This window comes from Micromys minutus (assembly GCF_963924665.1).
Source record: "Micromys minutus genome assembly, chromosome: 2".
Classification (NCBI taxonomy): domain Eukaryota; kingdom Metazoa; phylum Chordata; class Mammalia; order Rodentia; family Muridae; genus Micromys; species Micromys minutus.
Genome location: NC_137971.1, coordinates 94,678,955 through 94,701,778, shown reverse-complemented (window position 1 = coordinate 94,701,778; position 22,824 = coordinate 94,678,955). Strand labels below are relative to the sequence as shown.

Below are 22,824 nucleotides of genomic sequence, written 5' to 3'. Positions count from 1 at the left end.
TTAATTGAAAATAATAAAAATTAAGAATATTAAAGCACACACATTCTCAGTGGTATTTAAAAATAGATCACTTTGCCTTAGAAGGTTGAGTGAGTTTGGTAGGCAGCATATCTGACCTGCCTGACAACCTTCTCTGTCCCTACACGAACTCTGTCATTGGAGAGAACCCGTGCTGGTTTGTATCTGTCTCTTATGTGTGAGTCTCTTATACCAAACTGTTTCTATGAAGACACAGACTAGGTTTTATTTTAATATCTTCAGCATAGTACTGTGCATGCACATAGTAGGCTTTAACTAAACACTTGTTGAATAAAGGTTTAAATTAATTGTTTCAGCTGTGGGAAGTTTTTCCCCTGATTGTTCTCCCCAGGTGATTCCTGTGTCTCTGTCTTCCAAATGCCTGGAAAGACTTAAGAACAATGTGATGATAATTGAGACGTGGAACAAGGTGCGGAGCCCAGGACAGGACAAGCTGCTCGGGCTGGTGAAACTCCCCCTCCATCAGTTCTACATGTCATTCAAGTAAATAGGACCTTTTGGAGTCTTTTTTATTTTGCATCTTTAACTTTATGGACTGAAGATGAATTCTTTAGATATGCAAGCATGAGTAGAACCCCTCCAAGGCCTTTTTCTGTTTCAACCACGTCCTTCTCTCCTATTATAAAGCAGACACACAGACCCTGCATCCCCCAGTTTTAGGTGTTTGTTAAGGGCCTTAGGACTTTAGCAACCCCTGGTACAGGTGTAGAAAGGTGAATGGAGACTTTAAGGAGTTATATTACTCGTTGCAGAAATAATAAGAACGGCACTAGAGAGCCTGGACCCCCCCCCCACTCTACTCAAGAGCTCTTCGGTCAAATGTAACCTTCCAGGCTAATGATTGACTTCCCCATCATGAAGTAGCAATATGGTTCATAGCAGCTGTTGCCAAGTTTTCCATGACAGGTTGAGATTTGCTAACTATATGTACTCTGATAACTGGTAAAACATTGGTTAACTTGAAGGTTATTTCTATTCATACAGATTTCCTTTTCTGTTTGATTCAAAGTATAGATTTCTAATTGCTTTAGCCTAGGCATGGCTGTGTGTTGACTGTATGTTTACAACAGGACTTTGTGCGAATTATCTCACTAGAGTTTCATATTACCTCATGAGTAATATCATGGTCCTTACCTAACAAATGAGGACAGTTGCTCTGGAACTTTGAGGATGCAGTCTCTGGCTCTCTTTCCTCATCTCTAAGAGGAGGCTGCCACTGGGTCTCCTGTCTCACTTGTGCAGCAGTCATGAGGATCTGGTGAGAAAATTCATGGGTTTGCTTCCCAGAAATAGGGAAGCACTTAAGATGGTTACGTTGGATATAGCCAAGCTGAGGAATACTGCTGAACCCATGGATACCAATATCTTTTCTAGCTTCTCAGCTCACCACCACCACTAACACCCATGGACACACACATACACAGACACACATACACACCACCGCTTTTTAGTTGTGAAACTCCTCTGACCTGTTGTCCTTTCTTTACTTCCCTTCTTATCCCATTAGAGCCCATTCTTTGTTGTTCAGGTACAAAACAGTAGTAGCTATCAGTTACTGAGCATACACTGTGTGCCACCTACCTCATTGGCATTTTACATGGGTTATCTCAGTTTAGTGCTAACAACTCGCTTGTTAACTGAACCAGCCCTTCTGAAGTATCGTTGCATTGCAGACACTGGACTTGAACTTAGTGCCACCATGGTTCAGAGATCAACTGGACTCGTTAGCAGCCCTGTAATTTCTGTGGATTGAATGAACCTGCCTTGTAATTTTTTTTAATTGACAGAATCATATTTTTTAAGTCCACTAATCCATTTCTGACAAACTGAGATAAGCCAAGTAAGCAACTCTGACATTACTGATGATTGTGATTTGCTCATTCACAATATCTTGCTTCCTAGAGATCCCAAGATTTCTCGCCTGCTGCTTGATGCCAGGTACCCAGTTGTTGCTGTGGACAGCTATATGCCTGTGATTGATGTGTTCTCGGGCCACCAAAATGGGAGTCTTCGAGTCTTTTTAGCCATGGGTTCTTCAGATCAGATAATGATGCTGCAAAGATTAAAGAATGAAGAAGGAACACTCCCTCCATTCAGCCCTAGGCCAGCCCATTTCCTGGACCAGCCACCTGTAGCATCTGTTGCTATGGTAACAATTCAACACTAGTTCACAGGAACTATCTCATTTTCTCTTATACACTTTAATGAAACCATTACCCAATGAAAGGCTCCAGTAAACAGTATAACTTGCACTCTGTACTTGCTTTATTTTGTGTGGGGCACAGTGTGTGTATGCAGGTGCTTGTTACCTGTATAAGTGTTTAAGTTCCGGCGTCATTCTTCAGGTGCCCTCTACCTTTATGCATGTGTGAGTGTGGCGTATGTGTATTTGGGTATGCTGCTTGTCCAGGTAGAGCCAGAAGTCAACACTGGCTGTTTCTCCATTGCTTTCTACTTTAGTTTTTTCATCTTCTACGTATAGATGTTTTGCTTACATCTACATCTGGGCACTGCATATGCATCTTCTCCCAGAAGAAGGCATGGGACCCCTTGAACTGGATTTATAGACATTGTGAGCTATTGGGTGGGTACTAGGAATTACCCTAACCCTCTAGAAGAGCATCCAATGTTTGTAACTACTGAACCATTATTAGAGCACTCTTTACCTTGTTTTGGTTTTGTTTTTGTTTTTTAAAGATTTTATTTATTTATTTTATGTATGTGAATACACTGTCGCTATCTTCAGACACACCAGAAGAGGGCATCAGATCCCATTACAGATGGTTGTGAGCCACCATGTGGTTGCTGGGAATTGAACTCAGGACCTCTGGAAGAGCAGACAGTGCTCTTAACCGCTGAGCCATCTCTAGCCCCCGTTGTTTTGTTTTTAAGACAGGCTTTCTCAGTGGGACCTGGGACTCAGCAATTAGGCTAGGCTGACTAGCCAGAGAATCCAGGGATCCACCTGTCTCTGCCTCTTGAGCACTCGGATTACAACTACAGGTCCCACACTAAGCTGTTTCTACAACCCCACAAGTGCCTGTTTTATATCATAATTTGTGGTATTCTTCTCTTGTATGTTAAATGGTGATACATCCTTCTTAGCTCTTTGAATTAATAAACAAAACCTAGGATTGGAAATATAATTCATTGATAAAAGACTAACCAAGTATGCTGAATTACTTGGTAACTCAGTTAGTAGAGTGCCTACCTAGCACTCATGAACCCCTGTGTGTTGTCACCAGGACTGCACAAAGCCAAGTGTGGCAGCACACATCCACAGTCCAGTGCTTGGAAGGTAGAAAGAGAAGACTCAGACACTCAGAACTATCCTTGGCTATGTAATAAGTTCAAGGCCAACCTGGGCTACGTGAGAATTTGTCTCAAAACACACACACATTCATGACTTTGGGGGCTGGAGAAATGGCTCAGTGGTTAAAATCATTTGCTGCTCTTGCAGAAGTCTCAGATTCAGTTCCCAGCACATATGACAGCACATAACTCCCATAACACTACTTCCATGGCATCCGACACCCTGCACACATGTGCTCCACACATATGTAGATACACACACATGCATATAAAATATAAACATCTTTAATAACTAGCTAGTATGTAAAAGACTGTGGTTTTGATTCCAGGACCACAATAAAAAAGAAAGAAAGAAAGAAAGAAAATCTATTTGGTCAACCAAGTATTAATTCTCCATTGTACTAAATTGTCACAGAGACAGAGACAGAGAGCACCCAAACATAAGGCTGTAAGTCTTACCGTTTGTTGATAAAGTCTGTGTGGTAAAGTGAAGGGCCTTGCTTTTCCCTAGTAACCAAGAAGTAATTTATTTTTTACATTGCTGTACACCTGAGAAGGCATATTGGACCACATTTCTATGTTTAGTTTCATAACAGCTGCGTACAGTGGGTTTTGTCTTTTTTATAAGTGATAAGACAAAATTAAAGTGATTGAATTAATTGCTTGAGGTTATTAAGTTGGAGTTTCTGCTAGTTGAAAATTACATAAAAGGCAGAAATAAAGGTGTACCTGTAATATTCTTAAGTCTTGAGGTGATGTGTGGCCCTAATCTTGCAATATAGACTCATAAATCTGTTAATGTCATACAGAAAGTTAGAACATGACTCTTAGGTTACATCCATGGAGGAAATTCTTCATAGATTTGTCCATGTGGTTGGACATCTACACTTTTTTTCTTGCCATTTTTAATTTTTTATTTTTAATTACCTTACTAAGTAACAGGGTTGCTTATGTTAATCCTCTCAGTACCCTCTGTTCCTCCATTTCCATGTCCCCAGGCCTCACTGAAACCTGTGTACCACCAGCATTTCCCCTTCCACTTTTTCTTTTTTTACAACTTTATTTTTTAAAAGAGATACGTGTACAGATTTTTTAAAGCATTTTGGCATAAAACTATATGAATATATTTTTGTCAGTACTTGATCTTTTTAAAGGTTTGATAGCATGCATTGAAATCTTACTAGTTACCATAAGCATAAAGTACATGTAAAACAAAACATAACATGGAAATAGTCAAGGTTTTCTTGGTGTGTATAGATTAAACATAATGATTTTTAAATACCAAGAATTGCCACAAGGCTATCTTCTTAGCTCTTGAGTTATTAATGATTTAAGGTCTAGGTGTACCCCACGCTGAGAGAGTGCTATACACTTGTTTTTGTTGTTGTTGTTGTTGTTGTTGTTGTTGTTGTTTCTATGAAGGACTGAGGCTTCTATTTTTTGGCCTTTTTTTGAGCTTCATATGATCTGTGTGTTGTTTCTTGGATATTCAGGCTTTCAGGAGCTAGTATCCAATTATCAGTGACTGCATCTTATGTCTGTTCTTTTGTGACTGGGTTACCTCACTCAGGATGATCTTCTCTAGATGCAGCCATTTTCTTAAGAATTTCATAAAGTCATTGTTTCTAATAGCTGAGTAGTATTCCATTGTGTAAATATACCACAGTTTTTGTATCCATTCATCTACTGAAGGACATCTGGTTTCTTTCCAGCTCCTGACTATTATAAATAAGGCTGCTATGAACATGGTGGAGCCTGTGTTCTTATTGTATGTTGGACATCTACAATCTTAACTGTTTCTCTCTTTACCCCATCCTTCACCAAGTTCACCATCAGCAGGACCAAATTGTTAAACTTGCCGTAATGCCCTATGACCAAACTAAGCTGTCTGTCATGACTCTTAACGGGGTTCCACTCTGCAATTTTCCCCCCTCTGGGGATCAAATTGAAATTGTACTCTTTATATTTCCCAAAGGGGAACTTTTAAACCAGTATTATTTACATATGTTTTACATATTATTTGGGTTTCAAAACAAATAATTAATGTAGTTTTCTCTAGATTTATTTGATTTGTAGTTAGGATATTACTTAAAACCTACACTCTTTCTTGAACCCTGAATTCTTCCTTTGAACATTTATATTAACTGGTCGCTAGAGTCTGGCAAGTAAGTCAGTGCTGTAAAGAACATGGGCCGCACGGTCAGGCAGCTTGTGAGCTGGGCTGCAGTGACCAGTCGTCCATGTTAGCCAGCTAATACAGGGGAAGTACGGATTCAGTACCTAGCTCATTGTACACAGTAAGCACCAAGTAGTGGTTTTGAAGTCATACCCTTAGCAACCATGTGTTCAGTACCCTCCAAGTATCAGCATTATCCCCAACTTATTTAGAAGTGATAGTTAATACCTACTTGCTTCAAATATGTATTATTTCTCCTCTTAAGGAAGTAATGTCCTGTTCTGGTTTGAAGAGCTCCTATGAATGACAGATGTTGAATTGTTGAGATTAAGGGACCTTCTACCACTGACTCAGTTGTATGGTCTAGGGAAAATCCTGCTTGTTCTGGATACACTGAGCAGTTGTGAGAGTTATATGTTAGGTTGCTTGGTAGGCAAGCAGGGATATTATAAACATGTTTATCTTTAAAGCTGACCAGGATCTGTTTCATTTCATAGCCAGAAAAACCAGGAGCCCGGTTGATGGAGCACCACTTTGAGTTCCACGTGGTGATGGTTAAAGGGCTCATGCCCCTTCAGGCGACAGTCTGGGGAGAAGCAGATTGTTACGTCCAGTACTACTTTCCATTTCAAGACTCCCAACCCAGTGTGCTCCAAGGACCTGACTTCCTGGAAAATGGTAGGCTGGGAGACCACATCTTGTCATTCGTGCTTGGTCCTTTTATTACACATACTTAAGAATTTTGTTTTCCAGGGTAGATTTGTCTTTTTAGTTGCTCCCAGTCTTACCTAGATAACGACACAAGAGATGGTCTAAATTTTCATTTTGCTTTTTAACTAATTACCTTTTTCATATTGTCAAAGTATTCATAGTATGTTTTCATGTGCATTGATAACATGGACTAACACATTCATACACTATACCTTTTCTTTGTGTACTTTGCCACTTGTGTTAAATTAGAGAATATGCCAGGGTTTCCCTAATCTCTGATTTTGGAAGGTTTGGACAAGATTTCTCAAGCAAAGTATCTTCTAGGTGCCCTCTGACCATTGCTTCAAGCCCTTCCATTGGAAAAGTAGTAAACCACGGATTCATATAGCGTTTTATTTGGATATGATTCAGAGTTAAAGAACATTTATAAAGATAGTACAAAGAATTTCTGCGTACCCTTTGCCTAAATCCACCAGTTATTTACTTATAAGTCATTCTTTACATGCTTACTCCTGTGTGTGTGTGTGTGTGTGTGTGTGTGTGTGTGTGTGTGTAGAGAGAGAGAGAAAGAGAAGCAGTAAGGAACTTGCCTGGAGCCACCTCATTAACAAGTGCCGGGTTATGGTTTTGGTGGTATAGTGGTGAGCATAGCTGCCTTCAAGCAGTTGACCCGGGTTCGAGACCCAGGTTCTATTCCTGGCCAATGCAGCATGCCCAACAAATGCATAGTGGTACACACCTATAATCCAACATTTCGAAGGCTGAGTCAGGAGACTAGAGAGCTCAAGGCCAGCCTAGGCTACCTTATGAGACCCTCATCTCAAGAAAATGAAAAGAAAAAAAAAATAGACCTAAACCCAGAGCCAGAGTTTTTCACACTATACTGCCTTGTCTTTTCAGCTCTGTTTTCTGATCATCTCCAAGAACTCACTCAACAAGGCAGGATTTTGCTTGTTTGATCTCTTCTGATAGGAGGCGTGTTCATCATTCTGTGTGTCTGTCTACCACATGCTACCGATATTATTTTAGAGTTCAAAGAAGAGACTTATATACAGACTATATTATAAACTCTTTAAAATGATGCTTAACAAAGCAGGGCTAGGGATGTAGCCCAGTCGGTAGAGTGCTTGCTTGCCTAGTATGCACAGAACCCTGGGTTCAATCAGCACCACACAAGTCAGACGTGGTCTTGATCACAAGTAATCTCAGCATTTTTAGAGGAGGAAGAAGGAGGATCAGAAGATCAGGGTCATCCTTGGCCCCATAGCGAGTTTGAGGATAGCCTAGGCTCCTGAAACCCTATCTCAAAAAAGAAAAGTTTCCTGGGAAAACTGAGACAGGTGGATCACATTCATAGACAATCTGGACAGCTTGGTGTGAGACTGTCTCCAAAGAAATAGTTTGGTGTTACAACTCAGCAGATGAACACAGGTCTAGCATGGGTTTAACCCCTAGTACCATACTGAATTAATAAATTAATTGGTTAGTTAATTAATCAATAAGAAGCTAAAGAGCTGATTAGAAATTTTTCTAGAGATAGACAAATAAATACTTAGAAAAATACTATGTTAGTCTGTTTTGGTGATAGAACAAACTGTCTGAGACTGAAAGAAACTTTCAGAAAATAAAAGGTTCATCTAGGTCAGTATTAGAGACGACATGCCCCCCATTTGCTTTGGCCTTTACTGAGGACCCCCTTTGCTGTGTCACAATGATTGATAAGCCAGATCAGAAGACCGTCTGCCAGAAAGGCCAAGACCATAGGGTGACATCACTTTGTACCAACTTATTTTTGAAAGAACTAATTTATTTCAAAAGTCTAGCATTGGTCCCTTTGAAGAGAAGCAGCATCAGTGGGCTTGCCGTGTCCTTCCAGATCCTATTCCTAAAAGTTCCACCACCTCACAACGTAGCCACACTAGGAGCTGAGTTCATAGCACTTGAAGCCTTGGGGACAAAGTGTAGCCAGACAATGAGCATCACCAGTCTTAGAGAATGTAAATCAAAACCTTTATGAAAACTCCTACCCATAGAGACAGGTATAATTGTTTAAGAGACTAATCAGTGCTTGAAAGGACATGGGAAATTTGAACCCTCGTATACTGTCTGCCAGAAGAGGGTTCTGTTCAGTGTTCTCAAGATACTTACTGGACCATAGCTACAGAGAATGTTAGTTGGAAGACGCATTTGTAGCAGAAGTGGACCTACAATCTAATACCTTCAAGGTGTCCATCACTTCATCTGTGTTCTCACAGGACGGAGTTGAATGAAACACATGTAAGTCAGTGTGCTGCACATAAGCACCCATTGACACGCTCAGGATTCTCATCTGTTTTTCTTTCCCGAAGGAATTACTCTGAAGCCCTTTAGAACGTCCACCACACTGTGTGTCCCAGATCCCATCTTTAATAGTGAGCACCATCACTCTCTACTGTTGCCAACTGAAGTTCCAGTGCAAAGGCTCCTGCTAAGTGCCTTCTCCTCCCAGGGGCTGGTGCCTGGAGGTGGAGTCCAGTTTGAAGTCTGGTGCAGGTACAGTATGGACAGCCCAGTCCCCATACATGGGAAGGAAGTGCCCAGTCATAGGCTCTGTCCTTGGCCAGGTGAAACTATTGTAAGAAGCCTGACAGTAGCTTGTGTCTGGAATTGACAGTGCTCTGCTCTTCTGAGCAGTTCCGTCTATGCTCCTGCCCCTGTAGGAGGAGCGAAAGCTTCACCTCCCACTTCCCTTTACGGACAGCGCTCACCATGTTTGGTGTTCTTTCACACTGTGCTTACTTCAGGTCTTTATTATAATAGGCCTAACTACTGTGACAGCCTCCCAGCTGTTCCTCAGTTCTGAACTCCTTCCACCATCAGAAAAAAAGAGTCTTCACAAAATATGAATGTTATTCACTGGTAGGTTTCCAGAAAGAATGCTGGTCTGATTGTATATGTTCAGCTCTGCCCCAACATCTGTTTACACCTCCAGGAATGTACTAAAATGATTAAGAGAATACAAATAAATGTGAAGAAGGGAGATGATCACAAACTACTGTCACATGACAGAAATACTCTCTACAATCAGGTGGAAACCAGACACAAATTAGACTTTTTTACAACCACCTAGCTCTGGTGGGCAGCTTTATGACTTAAAGGATGAGTGTGACATGGAAAGGAAATAGAGTGGGTACCAACCGATTCTCATCCTACTGCAAATTAGAGCAAAGATGAGCCATGGGGACGAGGGAGCAACTGCCCTGCCAAGTGAGAGCCACTGCTGAGACAGGCTGGAGCTTCTGAGCAAGGCCCAAGGCACATACAGCTTCTCATGCAGAAACCTGTGGGAAGCAGAGCTTTGCCACCCTGAAGCAAAAGTACGGATTATAAGGTTGCTTCCATGTGATGGGCAGTGTCTCCAGCCAGCCCAGCCACCGTCATATACCACCAGTCCCAAACAGCTGGTAACCAGCTACTGAAAACTGATCGCTGGGCAGACCTCAGTTTATCCACCTGATTATTCTAGCTGGCTTGTTGTGCTTTTGTGGTTTTCAGATACTATTACCCTAATGTAAGGGACCAGATGGTTGCCAAAGGAACCTTGCCATTATCAAGGATCTCTGCCATGGTAACCATGCAGCACCGTGAAGATGTGGGGATACAGAACTTTAATCTCCCATTAACCCCCAGACTTGAGAACAGCAAAGAACTGAAGAGCCAGTCATCAGGTAATTGAAGACTGAATATGTCTTTCCTTTTCAAAGGCAGTGTATATAAATATTCTTTTTCCTTTTTCATTACTGAGTAATGAAAAAGTAATTTTCATTACTTATTCATTACTCTGGGGGCATTTACCTTGTAGAGTCTCGCCTTCTCCTAGATGAGTGTGAAATACATATTGCAGTTTTAGAAAACTCACAGTTCCATGGACACTGTATAAATGTTGCCTGTCTCATTTTACCTTGGACTCTTAAGCATTTAAAAAGCCCTCTTAGCATAAATGCTAAATACTTCCTTGGTACAAAGAAGATTATTCTAAGCCAGCATGAGCAGAGGTGGGACTGGTGGGTGTGATTAGCTTGGACTGGGAACTGACTGTAAAGGAGAAGGTTCAAGATGGTTTTGATGTATGTATTCACGTGTGGGGAGGGTGCACCTGCCATGGAATATGTGTGAGTTAGATGTTGTTTTACGTGTGTGGCTATTGATGCCATCCATAGATACACCATATGCATGCAGAACACGCTCCAAGGTCAGAGAGGAGTGTCAGATCCTTTAAAACCAGAATTACAAGTGACTGTGAGTCTCCACATGGGTCTAAGAACTGAATGTGGGTCCTCTGCAAGAGCAACACATTCTGAACCATCTCTTCAGCCCCAAGAGGAGGCTAACAAGATGGCTCAGCATCTGCTGCCAAGTCTGATAATCTTAGGCAGACTGCAGTTTATCCACCTAAGTATTCTAGCTGGCATGTTGTGTGAGCCAGTCCCCAGGACCTACTTGGTAGAAGGAGAAAACCAACTCCCACAAGTTTTCCTCTGACTTTCACACTTAACCTTGCCCCACCCCAGATGGGTGGATGGGTGGGTGGGTGCATGGGTGGGTGCATGGGTGGGTGGGTGGGTGGGTGGGTGGGTGCATGGGTTGGTGGGTAGGTGAATGGGTAGATGGTGGATGATGGGTGAGGAGGATGGCTGGCCTGGATAGATGGAAAGAGAGAGAGATCTTGAAAGATTAGATAGAACTTGAAAGAGCTTCACAAGAAGAATTTGGCATTTTAAGTGGCATTAGAAGCTGAAGGTTTTTAGAAAGGCAATCCATCCTACAAGATTATCAAAACTAGCTTTTTAAGTCAAGTTACCCTGATACTTGTTGAGAGTATCTGCCAAAGCCAAAGGTTTTATCTTTCCCTTATTAAGATTGAGTTGTTCCTCCTGAGCCCCCACAATTCGACTTCTTGAGTTCTTCTTGAGTTCTCTGGGATGAGGCTGTAGTGTGGAAGACTTAGAAAGATGACGTGTGGTTACATGAAGCACATTGTGCAACATGACTCTTTTATTACCTGCTGTGATTGCAGTCATTGTCAGTCTCCCTGGCCAGGAGCCGATGGTTTAGAGGAACAGAGAACCTTTCAGCTAACCTGGTAGTCTTTTTCTTCCTGTTTCCATTCATCAGGTTTCCTGGATGTGAGTTTGAGGTACTGGCGTAGCCCAAGAACAGCAGAGGGAGTTCTTGCTGCCCGAGCTGTCTCCATCTCAGTCCACATTATCAGAGCCTGTGGTCTTCAGGCAGCAGCCAAGTAAGTCCACCTTAGAAAAGTGATGCTCCTGTGTGGATGACTGACTGAGACTTTCCCGTGGTGCAGTCTGTACAGTGCGATGCTGCTGTGTGGATGACTGACTGAGACTTTCCCATGGTGCAGTCTGTACAATGCAATGCTCCCAGCTGGTGACTGTTTTGTGAAAATTTTCCACTTTACTAACCCTGACTTTCTGTTAAAGCATTTCAGAATTTCAGGAAATCACTTGTAGACTCTTACACTGTTATTGCAAATTTGTTTCTTCACTTTGCAACGACTTTGTGTTCTCCCCTTCTCAGTCCCCTACTGCCGTGGTTATGCTCTGTACCCTGAAACCATGCTGTGCACTTGTTGCATGTCCTTTATAACTCGGATGACATCAATTTTTCTCATCTTGTACCTCTTCCATCTGTTCTCAACATGATGACCGATAGCCTATTAAACTAACCCAACCTTAGCCATGTATCTACTGGATACAGCCACAGCCCTTGCAGTGATGTAAGGGTCCACACAGTTTGACACTGTTATCTTTGTAACTCCCCTCCTCAGCTCCAGTCACTGGTCTTCTGTTGCTTCTGAACACATTACGCACATTTGTCCACTCAGCTCCCTTGTCCTCCTGTTTATCCTGCCCAGTCTTTCTGTAGGGGACCCTCAGCTCTTTGCTGTTATTTCTTTTGGCCTTACGTATTCTTCCTCTTATCTCTTTAAACTCTGATTTCCTTGATGAGTTTGTAGCATCTCTGCAGCCCCCCTTTACTGTTAGCACCTAGGTTGTAACCGTGCTGTTTCTATCGGGTATGCATTTCCCACACTAGACTGTCAGTTCCTCGAGTTCGATACTTTCTGGAATCCTCCCTTGCACCCCACACATCTCATGGATGAACTCTAGCAGCAGTAGGTACTAACAGAAATAGACCAGGCTTCTGCCTCCAAGTAGCTCACTTCAGATATGACTTGAAGAAGAAAACAAGTTCCTTAACCTCTTCTCCTTTTGTGACTCGGATTGTTCACCTTGACCTTTACTGGTCTCTAAGTATGTAATTGGGTTACTGCCCATTCTGACGCTGAAGCGGCTGATAAAGGTTCAGTCTAGTAAACCACCCCTTACTAAACTCTCCAAGTAGATGTTTGCTTAGCACCCAGCAACATCTTAGTGTTTGTCAGAACACTTTCAGGGGTCAGCAAAAGGGCTCAGTGAGTTAAAGTATTTGTTACCAAGCCTGATGATCTGATAGGAGAAACCAAGTACTAGGAGTTGTCCTCTGACCTCCATGAGTACATACAAAAATAGATAGATATGAAAATGTACTAAAAATAACTTTTTTCAGGCAAATTTTATTTTACTTGAGATCTCTCTTCCCCCACCTTCTCTCTCTCTCTCTCTCTCTCTCTCTCTCTCTCTCTCTCTCTCTCTCTCTCTCTCTCACTCTCACTCTCGCTCTGTGTGTGTACCATGTTCATTCAAATACAAGTATCCTTGACGTCTACAAGAAGGTTATCTGAACTAAAGTTACTTATAGGCAATTATGAACCATTCAGTGTGGGTTCCAGGAACAGAACGAGAGTTCTCTATAAGATCTTGATTAACCTTCTCTGACCCCAAATACCCAAGCTGATAAAATTGGCAATATTCATCTACCAATACCAAGTGACACTAAGGGTGCTGCACTAAGATCACAGTTATCAATTTCTTTGAACAAGTTGGGTTTACTGCTAGTTGCAATGACAGAACATAAACACCAGGGGGAAGCAGAGAGTGTCTTAGTAAGAAGACCACAGAGGACTTGTAGCATCTAGCTGGGATTCGCTCATATGGGATAGGGCTCAAAGGAACAAGACTTTGCTACATTGTCTTTTTTAGTAAATTTTTTTTCTAGAAGGAGGGAAGGGAAGACTAGAGTCAAAGTTAAATCTGTTAAGCTGCAAGGGTCACCCAGTCTATGGAAGAGTGTTAGGTTTACAGTATGTCTTAGTTAGGGTTTTACTGCTGTGAACAGACACCATGACCAAGGCAGCTCTTACAAGGACAACATTTAATTGGGACTGGCTTACAGGTTCAGAGGTTCAGTTCATTATTATCAAGATGGTAACATGGCAGCATCCAGGCAGGCTGAGAGTTCTACATCTTCATCTGAAGGCTGCTAGTGGAAGACTGATTGCCAGGCAGCTAGGGTGAGGGTCTTAAGCCCACCCCCACAGTGACACACCCCCTCCAACAAGGCCACACCTAGTCTAAATAGTGCCACTCCCTGGGCCAAGCATATAGTAAAACTCACATATGATCTTGCTTTGGTTGAAGTCTAGTTTTTGTCTCAATTTATCATGGCGACAGTAACTTTGTGTCCAGGGCCTCGGAGGTTTTTAATCGGGTTACTCTCTACATTAAAAGTTTCCCAATGCAGTAGCAGTGGTCTCCCAGTTTTAACTGGACATTTTAATTTAATTTAAAAGTTAGCATATTTTCAAGTTGGGGTATGCTTTTATGTATAAATTATCTTCAGGTACTTCTATATTAATGTGCTAAATATATTATAAAATGTCTTACAGATAGAAAAGCTTTAGTACATTTAAGAAAAATTTTTAATATTTTCTAGTTTTTTTACCCCATGAACCTCCATGCAAATATGCAGTCATATCTAGGTTGCTAAGAAAGCACATTATGACATTGCCAAAAGCCTAGACAGAGAACTGTTGATAAGCATGCTCAGGATCTTGTGAAATAACAGGTATTTCCTCGGCACACAAGCTAATATGTTGGGGTACCTTCTTCTCATGTCCTCTTGTCCCCTACAGGGCTTTGGCTGAGCAGGAACCTGCGCTACAGTTTAGTGCCACTGTTGGAGTCAATGCTTTTGTCACCACCCATCTCTCATTTCTGCCCAAGGGGGAACAGCGCCAAACCCGCCCTGTGGCCTGCTCCTTCTGCCCTGAATTCTCCCATCACATTGAGTTCCCGTGTAACCTGGTGACTCAGCACTGTAGTGGAGAAGCCTGCTTCCTGGCAGAGCTGTTGGAGTTTGCAGAAATTGTTTTTGCTGTCTATCATGAAAATACCAAATCAGGTAAGCACCAAATGACTGATCTTCAGAACCACATGAGGCTCTCTTTCAGATGGCGTATTTCTTCCTGGGCAATACTTGAAAACTCAAGAAGTAGGAGTTATAATCTTTACAACTTCCAAAAGGCAGAGCAAAAATAAGACATGAAATGTTTATGGGAGAGTGTGGAGGGAAACAGCAGTTGTGTTCAGACGTTAGTGCGTGAGTGTGCATGAAGCGTGGGTCTGTGCTCGGGAGTTTGTGCACTTTCCCATATGCCTGCAAAAGGAAGGTTTGATTAAAGTCTCAAAGACCGTCAGACTCTGACTAGGATGTAAGCAGGATAATCCCTAATGCATCAGCTCAGCCCTGATATCTGTGTAGAACTGGGGTGTTATAGGAGTCTACTGTAAACAGGCCTTGCCTCATTTTTGCTTCACTTAACAGTCAGTGACATAACCAGGATCCAGTCATGCAAAGATTATCTGCTTGGAGTAGTAAAGGTTCCAACGAAAGATCTGCTGGTCAAGAGATCTGGTAAGGAGGCTGCCATGAGGAGGGAAGCCTGTCCCCTAAGACATGCTGGGAACTCACCCAGGTACCTCCAGTTCTCTCGGGCACGGTAAAAACTGTCCCATCGTGTCCCTACTTTAGGAAGACTGCAGACATGTTGAGAAGACCGTGGCAGTACCTCTGCATATCCTCAGGCTTTGTTTGACCTCACAGTAAACGTCCAGCAGGATAGAGGGGCACTGTTTTCATTTGGCAGACAAGATGATCCCAAGCTGAGTGGCCAAAACTACATAGCTATCGCGTTTCAGTTTGCAATGGAGTCATCACTTATGCTCCTTTGACTGTCCTCCTCCACTACAGGGGAATAAAGACAACTGCAGAGAAGCCTGAACAAACAGGCCCAGCCTGGCTCTGGGCCCAGGACGCAGCTTCTTGCTCCATTCCCTTTCCTTGCACTCACAATCCAGGGCAGTGTTTCAGATGTCTAGAGCACTTCCTCTATCTTTGTTTCATTTATCAATATAACAACTTCAGTAGAGAAAATCAGTGTGGATTTTCCTCAGTATGCCATATAGAAATGAGAACTCTGGGAGATTAATGATTGACCCAGAACAAACCAAGGAAAGAACGCAGATCTTCCAATTTCTAGCTTTATCCTTCCTGTCTAATCTCCTTGGTCCCAGTGGTCAGAGAAAGACAGGCTCCCAACCAGTGTGGGTGTATTTTTTTCAGCATTCAGCCAGGGTGATGGGAGTCTGAGAGGTAAAGGGGCTGGGTGTTTCCTCTTTGAACACAATGATGGAAACTCTTTCCTTTTCCCTGTAAGGGATCACAGGATGGTACCCTGTCATTTTACCAGAAGAAGAAGGCCTGCCTCAGGACCTGGAGTTTTTGCAGAAGATTGTAGGCGGCCTGGAGCTTTCTGTTTCCTTCACGCATCCTGGAGATAGAGAGCGGGTGCTGGAAGCTGCCGAGCTACTGGGCTGGAGCTTTGAGAATCCCCCAAAGGAGCTTATCAAGATGGAAGAAGAGGTGCCAGCCACTGTCACCATCTCCACCCCAAGACTCTGGCTTCCTGTCCACTGTGTGCTGCTGGCTGGTCATAAGAACATTCATAAGAATACATACTGCTACCTTCGCTACAAGCTGTACAATCAAGAAGCCTTTTGGACTCCTCTCAGGAAACCTAAGGAGTCTGCAAACAAAACCCAGGTCCTGGTGACTTTCAAGGCATCCAAAAGAGCAGAAGTCACTCGGAGCCAGTCACTGCTTTGGTACTTCAGGGAGGAGAAGTTAGAGGTCCAAGTGTGGCGAGCTTATGGCAACAATAATTTAGAGAGGCCGCACCAGACGGACAGCTGGATTGGCTCAGCCTATGTAGATCTGTCCAGACTTGGGGAAAAATCACCAAGGGCACTAACTGTCAGTGGTGAGTGAAGATTTAGGTTTAACTGCATTTGAGTACCTTCTCTGTGCATAAGTTTATCGGATTTGTACATGTAATGTGGTACCTAAATTATTACAGCACTTAGTTAACATGTATGGGATGAGGTCCAGTGAATCTTCTTGACTAACTCTAACAGGTATGTCGGAGCCTGTGAGGTCATTGAGGGTGATGGTTTATTTGCTGCATTGAAAACTTTTCCCTGTGTATTTTTCAAGACATTCATCTTTGCTGGTGAGCACTTCTTAGTACTGGTAAAATGGCAGCACATCATCCTGTGATTTCTTACAGGGAAAAAGTTTTAGTCACTGCCTTCAAAAAGAAAATGCACACACAGCCTCTCTACATCTCAGATTCCCCACTACCCTGGCCCAGTGCTGAAATAAAGAAAATCTATATGTTACTAAACGGGTTCAAAGGCAGAAAGGAAAGTTCTGTTTTACAAACAGAATGCTCTGCTTACTTTACTCCTGTTACACTCATTTGGTGTTTAGTGCATGAACTTGGCCCTGGGAATTCAAATATGCATAAACATTCGCTCCTAGCCTGTGTCTATAGTCTAATCTAATAGAATACAACCTAAACAATTAATGCAGAGTAGAAGGACTGAAACAGAGGACGTTCTCGGTGGTACAGTAGGACTGGGCTACTAATGGTCCTTGAGTTTGATTAAAGGACAGACTCTCATCTGAAGTGATCGTTTCAAAGGATTTAGGGAATAACAAGGGAAAAGAAGTTTTTGTTTGAGTCAGGGTCTCTCTGTGTAGTCCTGGCTGTTCTAGAACTCACTTTATAGCCCAAGTTGGCCTCGAACTCACAGAGATCTACCTGCCTCTGCCTCCAGAGTACTGGGATCAAAGTTGTGTCCAGCACATGCAGCTGGGTGTCCTGAAGGCAGGAAGACAAGCGTGCAGGCACAGACATGAAGTAGTTGGGTGTACTGAAGATGCTGTAAGCAACATTTATCTGCTCGGTACACAGGCTTACAAAGCACTTCAGTAAAGCCAGGACATTGGCCAAGAGAACTAGTTTCACCAAAAAAAAAGTATTTGGTCTTTCTTCCAAGAACTGTGGAAGGTTCTTACAATAGGTTCTAGAATGAGAAGTCAGAACTTTGCACTCTAGAAAGTAAGCCTAGTGACTGTAATGAATTGAAGGGAACTAACCAAGTGTTTTTGTTGGGTTTTCAAGTCTCATGTATCACATAGCCCAAGGTCACCTCAAATTCACTATGTAGCCAAGGATGACCTTGAACTCCAGATCCTCCTGCCTCCTGAATACCGGGATTACAGGTGTAGACCACCACGTCTGTGTGGTGCTGGAGATCAAATGGGTTTCCCATAAGCCTGCAGGAATGCCAGCCGAGTGCACAGCAGCCATGACAGGTACTAGCATTGGCACTCACTCAGTTTAACACTCCAGTAAGGCATTTCCCTACTCCATGCAGTTAAAGGAGTGAGGCCGTCACCTTCTGTTTGGTTTGTCTGTTTGTTTTGTTGGCTTTTGTTGTGGATGTGCGGTTTTGGTTTTGATTTTGTTCTTGCTTGCCTGCCTGCCTTCTTGCTTGGTGTCTTTGAAACAGGGTCTCACAATATAGGCTATATTGGCATAGAAGTAGTAATGTATCTCTAACTGGCCTTGAACTCACAATCTTCCTACTTGAGCTTCCCGAGTCCTGGGATTATAGGCATATGGCTCTAACCCTGTTGCCGGACAGATGGCCCTCTCTAAAAAAAGGAGAAATGAGCGAGTATGGGTGATTTCCCAAATTGTTGGGTTCTTTTGGGCCCAGCAGATATAAATCTAACCCTATAAAGTATCTCATCAAATGCTACATTGCCTATTTTATCTAGGCTAGTTCATGTCACTTTATTGAAACTAGAGAACTAGGGTCTTTGAAGCAATCCAGGCTCACTTGAACTAACCTTTTTTTAACTTCACTGCTGAAGAAAACAGATCTGGGACACAGAGTATAGGTCAAGGGTCAGAATTCCATCACAAATCCTCCCTTTTTATTAAGTGTTTCCAAAGGAGCTATTGAACGTTTCAGATCGTCTGTGTCGGTCATATCCCACTAGTTAAGGTTTGTGTCTCCTGTACAAAAGCCTTATTCATTTGATGTGTTTGTTAAGTGTGTCAGTCCACATCCACTAAGCCAGCCAACCTGTTTCCATACTGTCCAAACTTTCTGAGGAAAAGAAAGACCTGCTGGTTGCATATGGATGCCCTCCCTCTATAATGGATCTCATTTTGTGCTTTTGAGAGCCATGATAATCTTTGTATCAAGAAGACAAGAGGCTATAAAAAGATATTTTTTAGTGTCTTGTTGCCATCTATAACAGGTAACATCTTTTTCTCCTAATAGGAATGAATCTAGCAAAGCAATCTTCGAGATTCAGAAGGAATTATTGGGGCTTTAAATAAAATCTTATTTTAAGATCCCACAAGACAGTGAAGTTCAAATCCACTGAGTCATGGATGTATGATCTTGACAGACTCATTGCCCCATCTGAAATCCGGGCACAGAAAGGACTCAGCTGTTAGCATCCCTTACCCTCCTCGCCCCTGCTGCCCTCTCGTGCCTCCCTCCCAGTGGAGCCTTGGGACATTGCCAGGTCATATGCAGGTGGTAAAACAGGCTGATATGAGCCCTGGATAGCTTCCCAGGGAGGAGAAATCTAAGAGGACCCTGTATCTTACAGAAGAGGACCCTTCTTGTCGTTACCTAGTTCCCCATGTATGAATTCACTCCCACAGCAATGTTGCCTGCCAGCAAGGCATGTGGTTCTGGCTTCAAGTCAGAAATGTCACCACTTAGTATTATTGAATGTTACTGGACATAGCTAGGGGCAAGGACAAATTTCTCTATATTCCAACTTCAGATTCATTTGGCAAACTGTTGTGTTGAGACCTGTGGTCCTATAAAGGAAAGTGGCTCATAAGCAGCCAGCAGGAGGTATTCTTTCTCATGAAGCCTTCATACCTCCATTCTCTTGCAGGTGTGTATCCTCTGTTTGGAAGAAATGCTTCCGACCTCTCTGGAGCTGCTCTGCGCATTCACGTGGTCCTTTCCCCGCTCTCCCCGCACCCTGAGCCCACTCGTGAGCTGGACTCCATGGACTGCAGCAGCCACAGTGAGTCTGAGCAGCTCCCCACAAAGAGCGACGAGCTCCAGCTCTCTCCACCCTGTGCGCTCCCGAAGTCTCCCACCTCCACTGAGATCCACGGCAACAGCACTGCAGCCGAAGTGTGCCCCGCCCAGGAGGGCCCTCCCAACGTGGATGGGACCTTTGCAGTCAGCATCCTGGTAGAGAGAGCTATGCACTTGAGCTTGAAAGGTATGTTCTACATACTTACCCCGAAACGGGTGTCCACTTCCTCTCGTGCTCTGTCTTCACAGAGCTTTCAGGCTATGCCAAGACCTATGATGCTTGTAGTCCTTCCCCCATACACTTGCGTGTGCATCAGTCAGGTGGGCAGGCAGAGCTGCACCTGTCTCTGGCCCCGCCCTCTCCATGATGTCGAGGTAGGGCTGAGGACTTTGCAGTTCTGCTCAAACATTATGTATCTGTTTCTGGCTCAGATTTTGTCACTGCCAGCTGATTCCTTTATCACTGACTGTTGAGCTAAAAGCTCCTGAACTATTTCTCCAAAGTCAAAACAATAGCTTTATTTCAAGACTTCTACAAATAGTAGCTTCAAACGTAAAACTCAGGTGGGAGCTGGGGCAGTGGCGTGAGACAGATCAGAGCAGTGTTTGTGTACATCTAGAATTAGAATTTTATTATGGGAGATGATTTGATAGCATGTGCCCAGAGGAGAAACATGAGGCCAGGGAGCCAGAGTGAAATGGCAGTAGTAGAAAGGTCACTTAGTGAGCCAGCCTTGGTGGCATATGCCTGGGATTCCAACACTTAAGGCTGAGGCAGGGGGACTGTAAATTTGAGGCCAGCTTGGGCTACGAAGTAGGAAGGGAGGACAAAGGAAATGAGGGAAGGGGTTGTCACGTGTCAGACAGAAAGAGTAGCCCAGACAAAGACCAAAGGTAAGAGAGTTAGACACAGTCCTGCTTACACATATGTGAGGCCTCTTCAGCTCTCTGATGCCCAGGAGCTCAGCTTCTTAGCCTTTGACCATAGCTAATACAGATTGCATAGCGTGTGGGAGTCTCAGAACCTTGATAGCAATGAAAGCTTCTGAAGGTGCAGAGACCAGGAGTTAATTCAGAATCAAGCATTAGCAAATCTCAGGTGTTTCTGGCAACTTTGAACAGCAGCCTGGTGCTGAACTCACAGCACACATTTTACACCAGATATGCAGTCAGCAGTCAGGGCCAACACACACAGCCTGAGACAGGGCTGATTTTATTCTGTTACATGTTACAAGTTACAATGTTTATACAAAGTTTTCTATGTTTTTAATTTTGAGACATGTTCTCACTATGTAACCTTGGCTGACCCACCTGCCTCTGTCTCTCATGTGCTGGAATTTAAAGGGATGAGCTGCAACACCCAGCAATTTAATTGAGAAAAGCAAAAACTTTTAATATCTTCTCATCACCGTTTCTCAGCGTGTATCAAATTATTTGATCTCTAGATTTTAGTAGAATGTTTGGCTTTTTTTCTCAATTGCTGAGTTGAATCTTTTAAAGACAGAAAGGAAGGAAAAAGAGGAAGAATCTGTCCATGAGTTTTAACTTGGAATTAGGACAAAATTTTCAACATTTTTCTGAAATGGCCCTAAACATGGTTCTGCCATTTTACAGTGTGGATCTCTGAAAATCCAGACTAAATCAATTCTGCAGTATCAAATATTCAACCAAAATTTAATTCCTTATGTAAAAATAAACAAGTACATCCATCATGCTAGTACATAGACTGCTTTTAGCTTTTGTGGACAGTAAATTTATGTATATTTTAAAGAATTTTTTTAAGTGATTCTTTTATAATTTGTTCTGAGTAAATGTTGATTTCCAGGCATGTTATAAATTTATATTCCTGCCCACCCAAGTCACATACAAATTTCTTCAGATAAAACTACAATCACCACCACTGTGTTTCTTTCAGGGAGCCCCTTGACAGATCGGAAAGTATCCGTCCCGAGTTCCTGTGTATCCTTTGCCACTGCCACGGAGCCATCTCCTGTCTACACCCACGTGGTTGAAAACACCGATTCCCCCATCTGGAATTTTCAGCAGCAGTCCAGGTTTGTGTTTTCTGATGTTTACCACCTGTTTAGAATCCGAGCTCTGGTCCAGGAGACAAACTCAGAGCCAGAAACATAACAGATTCAGTAGTGTCTGAGCAAAACTGCCAAGTGTATCTCTGTGCAGTTGTCCCGGTGTTTATGAATTCATGGCTACCAGTAGTTAAAAGCTTTATTGCCAGCTTGTTACAGGCTTTTTTTAAAAATCTTACTGCATTTGTGTGTGTGTGTGTGTGTGTGTGTGTGTGTGTGTGTGTATGTTTGCCCTTGCACACACACAGTCGCACATACATCATGGCAAGTGTGTGGAGGTCATAGGACAGATTGTGAGAGTCAGTTCACTCCTTCCTTTGTGGGTACCAGGGACAAGTTGAGCTGTCAGACTTGGTGGCAAGTGCTTTTACTTGCTAAGCCATCTTGCTTACCTTACTTCCAAGTTTCCAGTTCTAATTATTGCTCAAAAAGCCGGTGAGAGACAGGGCTGTGCTGTGCTCTGCTGTGTGCACTGGGATGAAGATGAGTAGATTCTAAGTTAAGTTGTGCTCATCCTGGGAAGGAACACACATTAAAGGTTATCCTTAAGTGCGGCAGTAATAGAAAGGAAGGCAGATGCTGGTAGTAAGATGGCTCAGGAAAATAAAGATTATTTAGGCCAATCTGGAAGTCAGAGTGTGCTTCATAAATAAAACTCCTTGGATAAATACATTTAAAAAGGGCTGTATACATAAATTATGTAGATGAAGAAGTCAGAGATGTGGGTGGTATTCCAGGCAAAGAGTTAATCTCATAAAGGAAAAGATCTTTCTTTAGAGCAGAGGAAAGAGCCTGGTCTTTGTAACCAGAGAAACTCTGTCCAGCCACATCCCTGACGTACCAGCCGTGTGAATCCTCTTACCTGGTATCCAGACGTCTGATTCTTCATCTTCACGTGGATATGATCACATAGGTCACTGTACAAATCTAAATTAGATGAGGTTCTTTTTGAAGATCGCTCAACCAATTTAAATAGCAGACATAAGACTCAGAAGGTTGATGTAATCATTATATAAAACACTGCCTTTTAAAATAGAAAGTTGCCAGTCCTCCTGCCTGGTGTGTATCCCTT

The 22,824-nt window shown here is 42.8% G+C and overlaps 1 protein-coding gene across 2 annotated transcripts in view; it reads left to right on the top strand.

Annotated features, from left to right (window-relative positions):
• C2CD3 (C2 domain containing 3 centriole elongation regulator) overlaps positions 1 to 22,824 on the top strand; it is an 85,705-nt gene that overhangs the window by 35,976 nt on the left and 26,905 nt on the right. For both annotated transcript variants that reach the window (XR_013974939.1, XM_080912366.1), the window contains exons 15-25: positions 371 to 522; positions 1,942 to 2,188; positions 6,025 to 6,205; positions 8,587 to 8,770; positions 9,773 to 9,945; positions 11,393 to 11,516; positions 14,313 to 14,581; positions 15,005 to 15,094; positions 15,897 to 16,499; positions 19,514 to 19,852; positions 21,581 to 21,719. Coding sequence is in view for 1 of the 2 variants with exons in the window: in XM_080912366.1 (XP_080768492.1) it covers positions 371 to 522; positions 1,942 to 2,188; positions 6,025 to 6,205; positions 8,587 to 8,770; positions 9,773 to 9,945; positions 11,393 to 11,516; positions 14,313 to 14,581; positions 15,005 to 15,094; positions 15,897 to 16,499; positions 19,514 to 19,852; positions 21,581 to 21,719 (2,501 nt within the window). In the remaining variant the exon portion in view is untranslated. The remainder of the gene's footprint in view (positions 1 to 370; positions 523 to 1,941; positions 2,189 to 6,024; positions 6,206 to 8,586; positions 8,771 to 9,772; positions 9,946 to 11,392; positions 11,517 to 14,312; positions 14,582 to 15,004; positions 15,095 to 15,896; positions 16,500 to 19,513; positions 19,853 to 21,580; positions 21,720 to 22,824) is intronic.